The sequence below is a fragment of the Chanos chanos genome, chromosome 5 (assembly GCF_902362185.1).
Source record: "Chanos chanos chromosome 5, fChaCha1.1, whole genome shotgun sequence".
NCBI classification, from domain to species: Eukaryota; Metazoa; Chordata; class Actinopteri; order Gonorynchiformes; family Chanidae; genus Chanos; species Chanos chanos.
Window position 1 is genome coordinate 15,835,707 of NC_044499.1, and position 14,697 is coordinate 15,850,403.

Genomic DNA, 14,697 nt, shown 5'->3' on the forward strand with positions numbered 1-14,697 from the left:
GTGTTCTAAAATAAAGTGCTTTTCTTTCAGTTTCTTACTGAATGGATATTTACTGTCACACTACTGTTTAGCACGGAAGACTATCACATTCTACCACAGTCAAGAAGAATTACCTCTGGACATGGTAATTCAGAGTAAAAACAAAACAGACAAAATAGTTTAGTTATCTTGAATCAAATTTTAAAATATTTTATTTTTGCATTGCAAAAATGCCTTCCTCAAAAGCTTCAAATGAGAAGAGCAGTTTTGGTACAACAGAATTTGAATTTTTTTTGTTGATGTTGTTTTACCGCCCTTTTGATTTGTTTGGTATGGTAGTCGTGGTATGTAATACAGTTTGATTAAGCGTTGGGTTTAAACACAGTATCAATATTCAAAAGGCCCACTCATATAGCACTGGAAGGTGCTTCTGAAAACATCTGAAACTGACTATCGCCTCTGTTACATTAGAATAACCAGAAAAAGTTCAAACTTAGGAGGATAATGCCATTTTACTTCAGGTACTGACATGGTTGAACTGTGATAGCACACACACATGCAAGCTGACTAATATGTCATGTAAACCTACAGTAATCACTAATGGGAGAAAAAGACCTAAAAACATTATTTCTGAAAGTTTTAAATTTCAACTGATAGAGAATAAGTTTTGATGTCTATTAACCAAATGCAACTAGCTCTGTCTGTCCACACTAGAGCTAGCTTCCTCGATGCTAAATACAAAGCTTCAAATACATTTTAAGTCTGAGAATTCAAAACTGATATAAGATATCAAACATGTAAAGGCGATAACATTTTGTTTCCTGAAAAGTTGGCAGTTTGTCACATACTAACCACACTGAGGGCATGACTTCAGAGGCAGTCCTGCAGAAAGCGCAAAGAGCTCTTTGTCTACGAGTAACCTCTGTCATAGCTCTTAACTAATCTCTTGATGTGAAAAAGTTTTTGTCGTATCTCTTTGCACTGCAACTTTTTGGTCTTGTAGTCAGGGGTCTAAAGAGGAAAAAGAGAAAACCACTGTAAGACACACCCACAACAATTTAAAAAAAAGGGGGGGGGGGGTAATTTGAAGACAAGTAAAGTTCAGTTATACATTGCACACATTGTATACTATGTAACTGTTAAGCTATGATTGGAAATCCAAGAGTTGCAGTAATTCTGACTCAAAAATCAATATACCTGTTTGATATCCTTCAGTCGATTGTATTCATCAGCAACAGCCTGAAATAAACGGGACAAAACAGTGAACATTATGGTCATGCGAATCACGTGAACCAAAATGAACAAAGTTCCTAATATGATCATGAAATCAAGTGCAACCACTAAAGCCTCATTTCCAGGCAATTCAAACAAACGATAATGTTTAACATTATTTCCTTTTTCTTTCTCGCCCGTATTTCTTTCCTGTTCTCACCTGAAACTTCATGGATCCCTCCTCTAGTGTGTCAAGCTCTCGGCTAAGTTTGTTCATTTGGTCATTGATGTCGTCCATTTCCGCACACAGTTGCTTATACTCGGAGAGACTGAGGTCAAAATCTCTCTTATACTCGTGACGCTGTGCATCTGAAGTAATTTCTGGGTATAGGCTGATAAAACATTTTTTTTGGAAAAAAAAAAATGTGTGAACCTTTAATATACACCCCAAAAATATACAGACAGATTGTTATGTAATAGATTGACATAATAATCTCAGAGTCCAGTTCAGAGAGCTGAGCGTGTCATAATCTTGAGTTTAACCACATTCTACATGGGAGGATAATTTACTTATGGTACGTACTCTTCCAGTTTGTCAATATCCAGTTCAGCACTAGTCTCAGCACCAGTGGTATACCCTGTCTCATATTGGGATTCCTCAACCTGGCCCCTGTTCTTCTCTTGCTCTAGCGATGCACTCTGGACTTCAATCTCCTCCACAATGCTGGAGCTGTCCGAGTTGTCCCGGTACAGAGGCTCAGGAGGACCTCTCTTCACATTTTCACGATATCTTCAAGTAAAGAGAAGTGAGAGAAAGACTGCTCTATGAACTGAAAACATTCATTTGGAAAATGCCAGAACATCATTTGACGGTCTTAGCTCTTTGTAACTCACTCGTTGTAAGTTCCCCGACTGACAACGCTCACAGTTCCAACAGGGTAAGAGAGGACACTGTTCTCCCCTCTTAAATCCGGAGCAGCTTTTTCTGACAGAACCAGAGTTGAGGTCATATGAGTGCTTCTTAAATTGCTCGTCTGAAACAAACCAAGAGCAGCAATGCTGGGTGTTAATTGAGAGTCCAGTAAAGACACCTTAAAGCACATTGTTTTGGAGTGAGACAGTGAAATAGACAGCAAAACACTTCTGCATTCTTCAACAGCCCAGATAACTTTTAGGCCTCATCTGAACTCTTTATCTGTGAGAGCATCCTGGAGCAAAGACAATCAAAGTCAGCAGTTTGGAAATGTCCTCTGTACCAACACATTCTTGAGTGATCGGTACATAATGAATTATTTCAACTGGAGTCATGGTGTATCCCTCAGTGGGGAAAAAAGAGAAGCTTGACGTTAGCCACTGTTCCAGCACCTGTCATCAAAGATAAGTGAATTTCCTCTTGACCTTTCTTTTGCCTGCCTAAGCAAAGTACAGGAAATGTTTTTAATAGTGAATAGCATTCGGAAACTTCCAATTGAAATCCCCTTTTCCTGAACCTGAGTGTTCAGTGTGTGAGATGACAAAAGGACGACGTCTTTGGAGCACGTACACCAACTATTTGGCAGCTGCCTTCTAGTGGATGTTACTGGCATCGGGAGTTATATATTCGCTACATCCTGTGTTCAAAAATTCCACAGTAGTTCTGGACTATTTTAATTCTGGTCAGTATTCATAAAAACAGAGCCTGAAATCAATTCACACGAGGCTCAGTTCTCAGGGAGCTCCTTTATATATAAACAACTATAAAAGCACCACGTAGGGCAATCAGCAAGACAAATTCAATCCAAACAGGGGCCTTTCTCTTCTTTTTTCACCATCAAACAGCATTCTGACAACAGATTACAACATTTAGGATTGATTTCCAGGAACATCTATTTTTAGCTGTGTATGCCTTCCAAAAATTTCTATGATAACTGAGTTTGAGGTAAATTGTGTCTGAGAGAACTGGATCAGTTTTTCAAAGAAACTAACCAGTATTTTGAAAGATTGTAATTTGTTGATAGCTCACTGGCATACTCCAGTGGAAAAAAAAAACCTTAAAATGTCTTTTAAATACAAAGCATGCTTTACAATAAGGTAATGTGTTATCACGAGAGGTGGCAGAGTGTCATATGTTGCAAAGGAACACAATAGAAACTTTCACAACTGGCCCTAAAATGATTGTGACACAACTGGTGTTACAGTAAAGTTGGAGTGATATATTTTCAGCCAGACAATAAGTTATGCTGCCATTATATTTACAGCCAACCAGTGACTGAAAACACTTTCAACTTCCCTGATCAATGATTATACAGACTGAAACTAGGTGTGTCACCGAGACAGCATTAATAACTGACCGAATAACACATCACCTCCCGACATGCATTTCAGTTCAATTTCAATACAGACGAAAGATAGAAAATGGCTTATGTTTACATACCCAGTCCTGCAAATCTTGACTTCGAGAACTATTGAGTAGTGGAGGTTCCTCCCAGTAAATATTATGTTTGCCATGACGCCATATCTTACTCCGAGTCTTGTAAGAAAAATAAGCAGCAACAGCAAGAGCGATCACCACAAAGATGCCACACACCAGTGCCACAGCCTGAAATCAAGAAAGAATATTTGAAGCAAATATTCATATCAATGAAAAAATTTTATTTCAACTGACAGGACACGGAATTATGTTCCACTAACCTCCTCAGGGTCCATGTAGCAGTAGTGATAGAGGTACTGGGTGAACATTGGGTATGCGCCTGGAAAACCAGTTCCTACTCCACCACTGATGGTGGTTCCTTGATAAGTCTGGCACATCATTAGTATAGGATTATACAGCATGCTTTGGGAGCTCTGGGCCATGGGATTGACACCGATAACAAATATAATGTCAATTATGCCCTGAAGGATGCTTAGGATAATGTCTGCCACCAACACAGTCAGGTAGAACCTGCGGCCACGCAGTCCCCGGGCCTTGGAGAAACTGGCCACAAGGAAACCTAAGGATATTATGAAGTTTATGGCAGCCATTGAGATCATTGCAGACTTCGCAGAGTACGGGGTCATGTATGAGGTCTGGTATCCGTAGCTTCCTCCGTAATAGCCTGAGCCTACACCCGCACCAAAGCTTCCAGATGCTGATAAATAACCACTAATGTTGGCATCAAAGCCATGCATGTCCCAAACTAACGTGGAGGCGACACAAGCAAAAATCACGAAACATAGCAACACAACTAGGCCCTCCATTGATTTCACTATTCCTGGAGGAGAGAGTAACCTGTAGAAGTTCTGGGGGGTTCCATTCGTGTAAAAATCTTGAGGAACAGGTGAGGAAGGACCATATTCACTCCGTTGAGAGTAGTAACTTCTGGATGGGTACACATTTGATGGAGCAGTGTAATGTGCACTGTATGTGGGAGGCCTATCATAGTGTCTTGGCTCATACATGGTTCAAACACGAAGGAAACCTGTACACGACAATCAGGATGATGCATGTGTAAGACAATTTCATGTTGAAGGACTGAGGCTGAAATCAATCAATGCAGGATTTTTTTTTTTTACCAGTACTTCAGCCTATGAAGCTCTGTGTAAATGTATAGCAGTGTATATTATTAAATGATTCTAAAATATGAAAAAGCTCAGTGAGAGATAGAAGGTAACCTTTCAGTCTGACGCTTTGGTTTAGCTCTCATCACTCTACTACATCTCAAACCAATTATTCTAAATAATTAAAGGCAACTGAAAACCAGCAGACACAGTCATCTGAGTAGATGCAGTCATTCTATACAGCCCTGAATACCCACTATTTTCACTGGTAGATAGGACAGTACAACAGAAAGCCTGTCACAGAATTCTCATTTAGATATTTGTTACATTGTATCAAACATCTGCATTGCTCTAAACCTAATATGATTAGTACATGAGAGCATAAAAAATTCGTTATTTTAAGGATTCAATTCTTGATCGATGAAGGAATGAAAACTAAACTGTCACTGTTAATGTCGAGCTACCCAGCTTATGGTAAACGGTTTTTTGCTTTATTTATTTAGTTTTGCATTTACCTAAACCTGATTAGATCGAACACAGTTATATTACGATAACACTAAATTATTCCAAAGAGTCACTAAATTACAATTACAACACGGCCTTCTAATTTAGCCTACATATTTAATACTGAAAGCCCCTCATCCTTATTCCACATTTACCACAATATGAATATGTTCTGAAGCTCTATGTTACAAGGTATAACAGGAAGAACCCGTCAACTTACCTATCCCCAAAAAACCGCACGATCAGTTTTCGAATGTTTTTCCGTAGGCTCGTGAAAATGACTTAATTCCAAGAATAAATCACGGTTTTTTTAGCTATTCCATTGAGACAGTCAGGTGCCAGAACCTTGTTATACCCATGTAGACACGTGTATAAAGTTTCGACCCAAAGGCCGGGCCCTGTTTTCTGAAAGTGCTTCGAGCCTGCTCGATATCTATGACTAGCAGGTGACCGCATGCTTGTGTGCGCAGGGATGAGGAGTGTATGTTACCGAGAATACTGCAGTTAATGATTATTCATTCTTTACAGCTTGTTGGTGTCATCCGTTCTTTTTAAAGAACTCCTGTACATATGAAATGGTTATGATGTAGACAAAAAAAAGAGACTTTTACAACCAACATAAGATTAAAGTAGTTTATTTCCTTCATAAAATGGACAACGCTTCGTTACAGGGGGACTGAATATTGAATGAGTGCTTATGAGAAGGGCTCGAAGTTAGCCAGTCAGTGCAGCTGTTCAGTCATTTTGTCTCAGATACAGGAATCACAATAATAGCATCAATATATGCGAATCAGCATCAACCTTACAATAATGCCACAATTAAAGCAACAGCATTGAACAAATTAAGACTTAAAACAGGCTATGCAGGTACTATACAGTTTGCAAAGTTTGGTGCAATAGAATTAACATACAAAAGAGAATTATGTCGGAATATGTTCACAAAACCCATCAGGTGAACCCCTAGAGAATATTTGACAGCCATTTATAACTTGATATAATAAAAAGAAAAACAACTCGTACTTTAATTTTGGGTTACAAAGGCTTTTCTTGAATTCACGCTTATCCCTTTGCTTGATTGCTTTGGTCAAAATTCCGAATCCTCATTTTGATGTGACTTAGTTTACCCTTCAAGTATTCACAACGTTCCTTTCTCTCTAAAAACGTGGGATCCTGTGGAAACACACATGACAAGGAATCAGGACCACTTACAATGAAGGATCCAAGAACAGCACCAACTGTAATATAATCTTTCAGTGGTCCACATTATTCTGCAGTCACATCAACAGTAATATTTTTCTATTAAAAACTTTTCTCTATTAACTTGCCTGAGGGATACGAAAAAAAGACAAGGAAATCTATGAGATACTTACGTTCTTTTTTTTCTCATACTGCTTCAGCATTTGATTAATTCTCTTTTTCTCCTAATTATGGAGATAACATACATAAAAACAGGTTCAGCGGTAAGGCATGGAAGTCAGAATGAGTTTCTGTGAATGAGCTTTCAGAGGTTCTGCTGTCCAGATTGCATTTTATGCCTTGACTTTATATAGTTTGACCTTGGAACGATGTTAGATCCTGACTTTAAATCATGGTGACAATCAGAATTGTGTTACATGATGCCATATTACAGTTTTAGGTGCATAATTTTGAACAAAATGTTTTCTTCATTTTAAAGTCTTTTTCCTGCTATGATACACAGGTAGTATAATTCATCATGATTCAGTCATTGCAACACACACAGAAACCTCAGGAAAGTCAACAAACTCTGCATGCTAGGCCACATAAAAGAAATGCATTAATCATGATGAAATGGCACAACAGACAGATACTGCATATGCTAAAGGCACTAATGTTCTGCCTCACCTCTGGGTTGTTGACGTCTTTGAGGAGTTTGTTCATCATAACTTCTAACTCGTAGAACTTCTTCAGTGTGTCGCTGATGTCTTTGTGAAGTTCCTTGTATTCCTGATACTGATCATTAAAAACAGCTTTGTATTGCTCTCTGTCCTCCACTGAGTAGATTTCTGGATACTTCCTATAGACACACAGCCAGAATTTTCATCACTGTTAATGTTGTTATGAAGGCCTTTTAGACAGATTATGGGTGTATGTTATCATCTATGGTATAAGTATAACAAGCTGACACTTACAGAACATAATCTGGAATGACTCTTGGTTTAGGTATGTGCCCAGTAGGAATAGCCCCGGTCAGGGTCACTGGTCCCTCAGCTGCCTCTGACTTACTGGTCAGCTTGTGCTCCCTGATAGGTTGGTGATCCTGTTCATCTCTAAAGGCTATTTTCTTGGATTTGATGGGAGCCATGCCAATGGCCGGGGGAGGTGGAGGAGCCTGGATTCAAAGAGGGAGAAAACCCACCCAGAACTCTCTGATTATGTTTTGCATTATCTGAACAAACACACTAGCCCAAAGCCATAGGCCCAGTAAAAATAGGTTGATTTAAAGTTGAAGTGACTGTAGCCAATAGTACAGATATGTCAAATGGCGAAATTAGTTATTTTGCAACACTGGTAAAATAATGTTATTATTATTTTTTGTGTTTGCTACAACTACTTACAGATCTTACTCCACATTAAATAATTTATTTTAAACTTTATGTAAGCTAGTAAGATGGCATAAGTAGTAACCTTGCCAATACCAGCCCGCTGCCCTGCTGGCTATGAGCAGCAATGGTTGTTTTCACAAATACAAAACAATTCTCACATAATGAACTAGAAGACTAATTATTGAGAGATATTCCTAAATATTTATGAAGTCCTTTGTAAAAAAGTTACACCTTCCTAGAAAAGGGACATTTCAAGCTCTTTCATAACATTTTGATAGTTGTCACTGCTTCTCATCTCAGCTGTAACAACCTATGGTAGCAGACAGTTAAAAAGTCACACCTGACTCTCAAGAACTTCCCTTGCTCTGCGGGCAGCCTCATGCCTCCACATCCTCAGACACACGAGAAAGCTCACAAGGTACATGACCGTATTGATGAAGATGAAGGCTGTTCCAGCCATTTGGCCCCCATCGACACGGCACAGTCTGGACATGATGGGACTGAAGCCTATCGTCATGTAGCAGAGCCCACCTCGATTGAGGTCATTGATGTAGACAATACCTGCTGACATGTAAAGCAGGAACATGACCAAATTCATAATGGCCTCTGTTACAGGCCACCACTGGGAATCCAGAAGAATTGTTCTATAATACATGGTCATCCCCAAAACCAAGAGAATGACAGTCACAATCCACGCAAGGCCAATCACAGCCAACACAAAGGGTGTCATGGGACCATTGTAATAATATCCTGATGTGTCATATCCGCCAAACTGGTAATTATACAAGTTGGACCATTCACTGTCCTTCTGAATGTAGGCACAAACACATGCAAACACCATTCCCCCAAACAGAAGCTGGAGACCAGCCAGTAGCCTCAGTAGTCCGGGCCATGATTTCAGGTAAGAGTATTTAAGCTTATAGACCTCCACTTTCTCAGCATAATACTCAGTTGGATGGATACTAGTCAGTTCTGACCCTTCAAGAACATCATAGGAGCCAGTATTAAAAAGGGGCCTATCAGATTTCAGTGAGTCGTGAGAGTCCAAGTACCTCCTATTCAATAACGGACTCACAGGTGGACTAACTCTGGTTCCATTTGGCAAAATTTTAATTCCTGAGGAAGGAGGTGGAGAATTAGAATCACTCCTCCTCTGCCATTTTTTGAACATACTTCTCCATGACGTTGGAAGGAGAGTTTTTTTCCGTAGCGGTTGTTCTTCCTCATCCTCCTCACTGTCATTGGCCTTGGCTGGAGTACTGCTTGATAAATAAACACAGTCGTTTAAATTTCCAGGGTCATCGTTGCCTTGGGACTCGAGGGAATGCCTCTGACTGTGGTCAGTGTTCAGATCTCCACTGCGTGAGGATATACCATCGTCATCATAGGCTTCTTCTCTGGATGCTTTCTTGTTCCAGCCTTTCATATTGATCTGTGATGCAGGAATTCAAAAGCTAGTCTATGATAATGATGTTCATGTTGATGATTACTGTGATCACAAACACTGAAAATACAAGAAAAAGGAAAATGATTAAGATTTTAACCATAAATAATAACAACAACAATAACAACAACAACAAAAAAAACAACAGATACGACCATATTAAATTCCTGTCAATAACTGTGATAAACATTTGACTGCTGTGACGATGGTGAGCTATTGAATAAATATTTAGATATAAAACAAGCAAACTATTTAGTTGTTTATCTTTTTCACAATTTAGAAAACTGTTAGGTTTTGAATAAACACAGTTTTTGTTCCCTTGTGGAGTATTCTGATAAAAACAAATCATTGGGTGCTCAGAGTTTCTGTCCGTTTCGGAGAGAAACTGATTTGGACTTTGCTCTTTTAAGCCCATCCCAGCAAGAGCTAAAAATACTAGCGAGGTAATCATGCTAACAATTATATCAAAAAACAGTGGACTGACAAGGAAAAATGGATTCTCAAATCTTTTTACCTGGTTGCCAGTTTGGATAGTTGCTGTTTAGTTGTGAGCTTAAAAGACCCGGAACTCAAAATGGGTGCACTGTCCACAGGCCAGACAAACCCCTCTCAGGTGACTCACAGGCGTTATAACAGGAAGCTGAAACGTGGTTTAAACATTAAACCTTCAGGCCGCTTGTTCTGGTGCTGTTGGTGACAGTCACTGCCTGGCATATCTGTGGAGTAGTTTCAGTGTGTGTTTATGTTCATTGGCAGGGTTTCAGCTCTCACTTCCCAGGACTACTTATCACAAACCAGAGGAATCTGCTTTGCTTAGTTTTTGGTTCTTAAGCTCATGTACCTATTGTGTTTTATCAAATATCTTTAAAAAATCTCTTTTTCAACTTGAAATCCATCACATTCAACATTTTAATTCCACAAAGGAGTTGTTTGTTTGGTAACATTTACGGTTCAAGAATTTGTAAAAGTTATGTAAAGAGCTCTGAATATGCTAGTGTTTAACTTAACTGGATTAAAACAGATTTCCAAGGAATTCATGTTTTAAGGGCATTTTCACTAGAGGGCAGCAGACATCCACCATAAATTTTTGTCTTATGTTTCCCCCTCAACCTCATTATTGTCTCCTTTTCACCTCTGTGTGAACAGTCCAGCCGCCATGTTCGCCCGTGTAGTCTTACACGAGTGTAAAAAAAATTGTCTCGGTTTCTCCATTCTGAACTGTGCATGGATAAATACATAAGCACTCTCTAGTCAGTTTCCTCTCTCTCCACTGATGCGGGACAGTGAGAGAAGAGAGTCTCAACTCCAAGAGTTCATGCGGTGGTGTCCACGACAAAGTTTGTCACTTTGCCCCTCTTTTGATTTACATTTTCTCAAAGGAAGATAGGTTAAAAAAAGATATATATGTACAGTTCATTTCACTACAGCAAATCAAGGATTAAACAATAGGAACATGATCTGACACATACTGAGCTCTGTAATAACTACAGAATGAATTATTGACAAACTCACGCTTTTTTGGATCTTCGTCTTGATTTCTTACAGAAGACAGAGATCCAATATGATCTTCATTAGTATTACCAGGAGAGTGCTCAGCAATGTTATTAGGAAGTGATTGGAAGGCCATTATGCTATTGCCTCTAGTAGCACTCTTCTGGGCACTGTGTGCACGTAATTTAATAAATGGCCATTCCCCCTGAGCTATGCTGTCCCCTTGGAAGCTTTTATGTATCAAGTGCCAGCATGACCAGGCTGCAGGTTTGTAGCGCACAGGGAGAGGGGTCATTTCATTTCAGCCCCTCCCCCGTGGTTTCCTTCCTGTGTAATTAGCTGGCCCACATTGGTGTGAAAAAAATAAATAACTTAGCCATTAACTGGTGCACAGGTGTTATAATAAGCCTCAGTTCATGTTATCCTTAGCCCGCATGAGTGCTGAGATTCACCTTGGAAAGAAGCCCAAGGCTCTGTCTGTCCCCCGATGGACTGGTCTTGGTTTATCTTAATTCTCTCTCAATTAAATGTTTATGAGGCTTGCTCCTCTGTGTGCCTTTATGGGCATATGTCTAACTCTCAAATGCTGTCACCATCCATTGATGTGTTCCACTTTTGCTAGTCCTTTGAGATTCACTCAAAGATATCTCTCCTGGGTAAGAACTGTGAACATCTTATACATCAGGATGTAGGTCTGTTGCTTCAAAATGATCAAAAATATTAAGGATGCCTTAGTTATCTGTAAATTATCTGTATTTCTTGTCAATTTCATGGGGACAACAGAGTAAAGGTGTCAAAAATCATCTCTTTGATAAATGATTTCATGAAGTACAAGCATGAGTGTTTTCTTTTTCCCCAAAAGATGCTTTCCTTCTTGTTATGGAAAATTCCATTTTTATCATGAAAGCACAAACATTACTGATCAAAACACAACTGACGTCCTGCCGACTTATAATCATTTAGTAGACTGGCTATAGATTTTCGCCAGCTGTACTTGCCATAACAGGTTTCTGGGTGACTGAACTGAGTGCTCTGATCAGAATCTTGCAAACAAGGTAATATCTTTGCCAAGACCACAATTTTGCCATATGTATCAGTGCAGTGGCATTATCTGAATTATTTGTGAATATACGATAAGGTTATATATTTTACATGGTAACACAAAATAAGAACAAGGATACAACCAAAATACAGATAGGTAAGCCAAACTGATCCATCTATTGAAGTCAATTTATTCCAGTGCATACACAAAACTGCAGTAATACATTTCAGTTGAATGATTCATTGATAGTGTTCCGTTTAAAATACAGTCTAATGATGCTATTCAGACACTATGTCTGTTTTAATCTACACAAGAACCTCTTTGTTGTAATTGAATTCCTTAGCCATCATTCATCAGGCGTATATGTTCTGGTCTCAGCACTGTAACGGTTGGGCATTAAAAGAGCTATATATTTGATTAGAGAGGACAGAAAGTGCCTTGGCAGCAGTGTGCAGCTTAGTGAATGTTTTTTCCCCCATGCTCTCTGCAGCTCTTACTACGGGCATCTCTTTTTGGTTCAGGGACTTTTCGGGATTGTGTCTTAAGCAGTGCTGCGAGCACTATTAAGTCCGATCATGGCACGGCTTTCTAAAAACCCTCTGGCAGTAACAGATTCTACCTGCTTAAAGCATTGCTATTTTATTTATTTATTCACTCATTCGTTCATTCATACATCCATTCATTTATTACTCACTTTGTCAGCTGTAATTACGGACACACGAGATGCTGAACAGTGGTGAAAATAATAAGTAAGTGCAAAAATAATAACTAAGTGTTTATATAAGAGCCCCCCCCCCCCCCCCCCCCACACACACACACACACACACACTACCACCACCACCACCAACACCACCAAAAAAAAAAAAAAAAAATCTTGGGTATGAAAACTGTTTTTCATTCAGAATTTCACAAAATCATAGTTGTATATTCATATATTCATATTTTTTTTTTATTTATATTCATTTTCTTGAAACATGGGCAAGTTTTTTTTTTTTTCCACACAGGAGCTCCTTGGGCAAACTATTTCCATGTAAACAAAATTCTAAGATCTCAAGATATGAGACCCTAGCACAAGAACCCATGCCATTATATACAGTCACCCTGGGAAAATACAAAATGCAAACTCTCCTTACCACTTTTTAGATTCATTCATAGGAATGTCACAAATATGGTTGATCAAAAAATAAAAATATATTGAGCAACACAGGCCATTAAACATTCTCTAATAATTTGGTATCCATTGTTGAAGTATTTAGTTGTTTCTTGAGTCCCATTTATCCTCCATTGTAAACTCTGGGTCACCATATTACAGTATAATAGGTAACTCTATAACTCTATGGGCAGCATTTAAATGATCACAAATGTGCTCATGGCAATGCGAATGCACAGCAATAGCTGATCTAAGGAGAATTTTGATGTTTTGATGGCATATGAACGGCTGCTGTAAATTCAGTTACTTCATGTCTCAAATGAATTAGCTTCGAAAGCTAAAATGAATTAGTCTGTAATAGAGAAAGGTTGTGGAAGTGGATTGATCCAAATAGCTGTTAATTCCAAAATGACCTATTTTGTAGAAATATGGGAGTTACCTATATAGTGGTCTTAGTCATCCGATCCCTCAGGATCACATAAGCACGGTCTTGAGCTTAGTCTTTATCAGGGCCAGGATTCAGTTTAAGATCTGGTATTGATCACAGTCTGGGTCGTCAGGAGTCTGGTTGTGACACCACTCTTTATCAAAATGTGAAATGAACAACAATACAACTTTGACATTTTTTTTCCTACACATTTTCATTTCATGGGCCTCTCTACTAATTCAGGTCTGTCAACAAATACATCCTAACCTCACAAGTACATTGCCGTTGGTGGGTACATCCACTGTTCTTTTTCTATCACAATAGATTGAATTTCTGAATGTGTGCATTTTTGGCTAAATTTAATGGGACCAGCATTCTGTACACCGGTATTACCACAAAATAATTTAACTGATAATTGATATATAAAATGATAATATTTAAAGCAGTGAACAGTAACAGTAAAACCCAGAAATTGCTGGGAATGATTTATCCAGTATATTATAACGTTCACACTGTCTCTGAACTGTCACCCAGTTTTATCTCTCAAGTCCAAACATGGTGAAGTAAAAATACTAACATCATGTGTACTACTTCCAAGGCAGAAAATTCTTGTGTCTCGTTATGCTGAGTGGTGAACAGGGCCTTTTAAAGTAAAGCAACAAGCTATGCCTCTTTCAGCATTAATCTGTGTAATTTAGAAGTCATGCATTAACACCTTTTTGGAGGTCAGAGCAATTATCCTGATATTTCACTTACAAGATACAACCTTCTGTTGATGTATGATAATTGAAGTAGCAATGTAATGAGAATGTTCATGATGGAATATGTATGGCTGAATGTCTGTAGATGAACAAGAACAATATCTATGTCTAAGGTTAAAGCGACAGTCATTTTTGCTTTAGTCAGTGTCATATCCTCATAGGCATTTTTAGATTTCTGATGGTATTTTACAGCTGAATGATTAAAAAGAGGATCTTCACTTGTACGTTTTTGTGATGTGATGCAGAGAGAAACAGTGAGGCTGTTGTCATTATTTTGTCTATGATATTTTGCCTGTTTCAAAAGCACTGATTAAAAAAAAAACCTTAGTCCTCAGCCACCATGATATGGCCTGCCAAGTTTTAGCTTTCAGATTTGAGTTTTGTTCAGACCCATAGGAAAAGCATGTCCAAAATGACTGATGATAATTTGTGGCTAAAGTGAGATGAGTAACAATTGTGAGACACCAGCCTCAGTAAACAGGTGGGCTATTTGCAACCTGAATTACATTCTGCTCCAGTTACATTACAGAGTCACCCAAACACCACAAAATGGATAAAGATCTGAAAACCATGTGATATTGAAATGTCACCAAAATACTGGAGTGGT

The 14,697-nt window shown here is 38.6% G+C and overlaps 2 protein-coding genes across 2 annotated transcripts; both read right to left on the reverse strand.

Moving 5' to 3' along the window:
* Window positions 1–229: 229 nt before the first annotated feature.
* zgc:154006 (occludin) lies at window positions 230–5,548 on the reverse strand. The gene is made up of 8 exons (XM_030774072.1): window positions 5,432–5,548; window positions 3,862–4,628; window positions 3,605–3,769; window positions 2,086–2,225; window positions 1,775–1,981; window positions 1,412–1,583; window positions 1,177–1,218; window positions 230–990 (listed from the first exon to the last, which is right to left on the reverse strand). Exons 2-8 carry the CDS (start codon window positions 4,606–4,608, stop codon window positions 889–891), a joined length of 1,575 nt encoding a protein of 524 aa, XP_030629932.1. The 5' UTR covers window positions 4,609–4,628; window positions 5,432–5,548; the 3' UTR covers window positions 230–888.
* A 313-nt stretch (window positions 5,549–5,861) lies between these two features.
* Window positions 5,862–9,819, reverse strand: LOC115813054 (MARVEL domain-containing protein 2-like). Its single transcript, XM_030775644.1, has 6 exons — window positions 9,734–9,819; window positions 8,116–9,279; window positions 7,362–7,561; window positions 7,075–7,246; window positions 6,582–6,632; window positions 5,862–6,381 (listed from the first exon to the last, which is right to left on the reverse strand). The coding sequence occupies exons 2-6, from the start codon at window positions 9,199–9,201 to the stop codon at window positions 6,271–6,273; spliced, it is 1,620 nt and encodes a 539-aa protein (XP_030631504.1). The 5' UTR covers window positions 9,202–9,279; window positions 9,734–9,819; the 3' UTR covers window positions 5,862–6,270.
* Window positions 9,820–14,697: the final 4,878 nt, after the last annotated feature.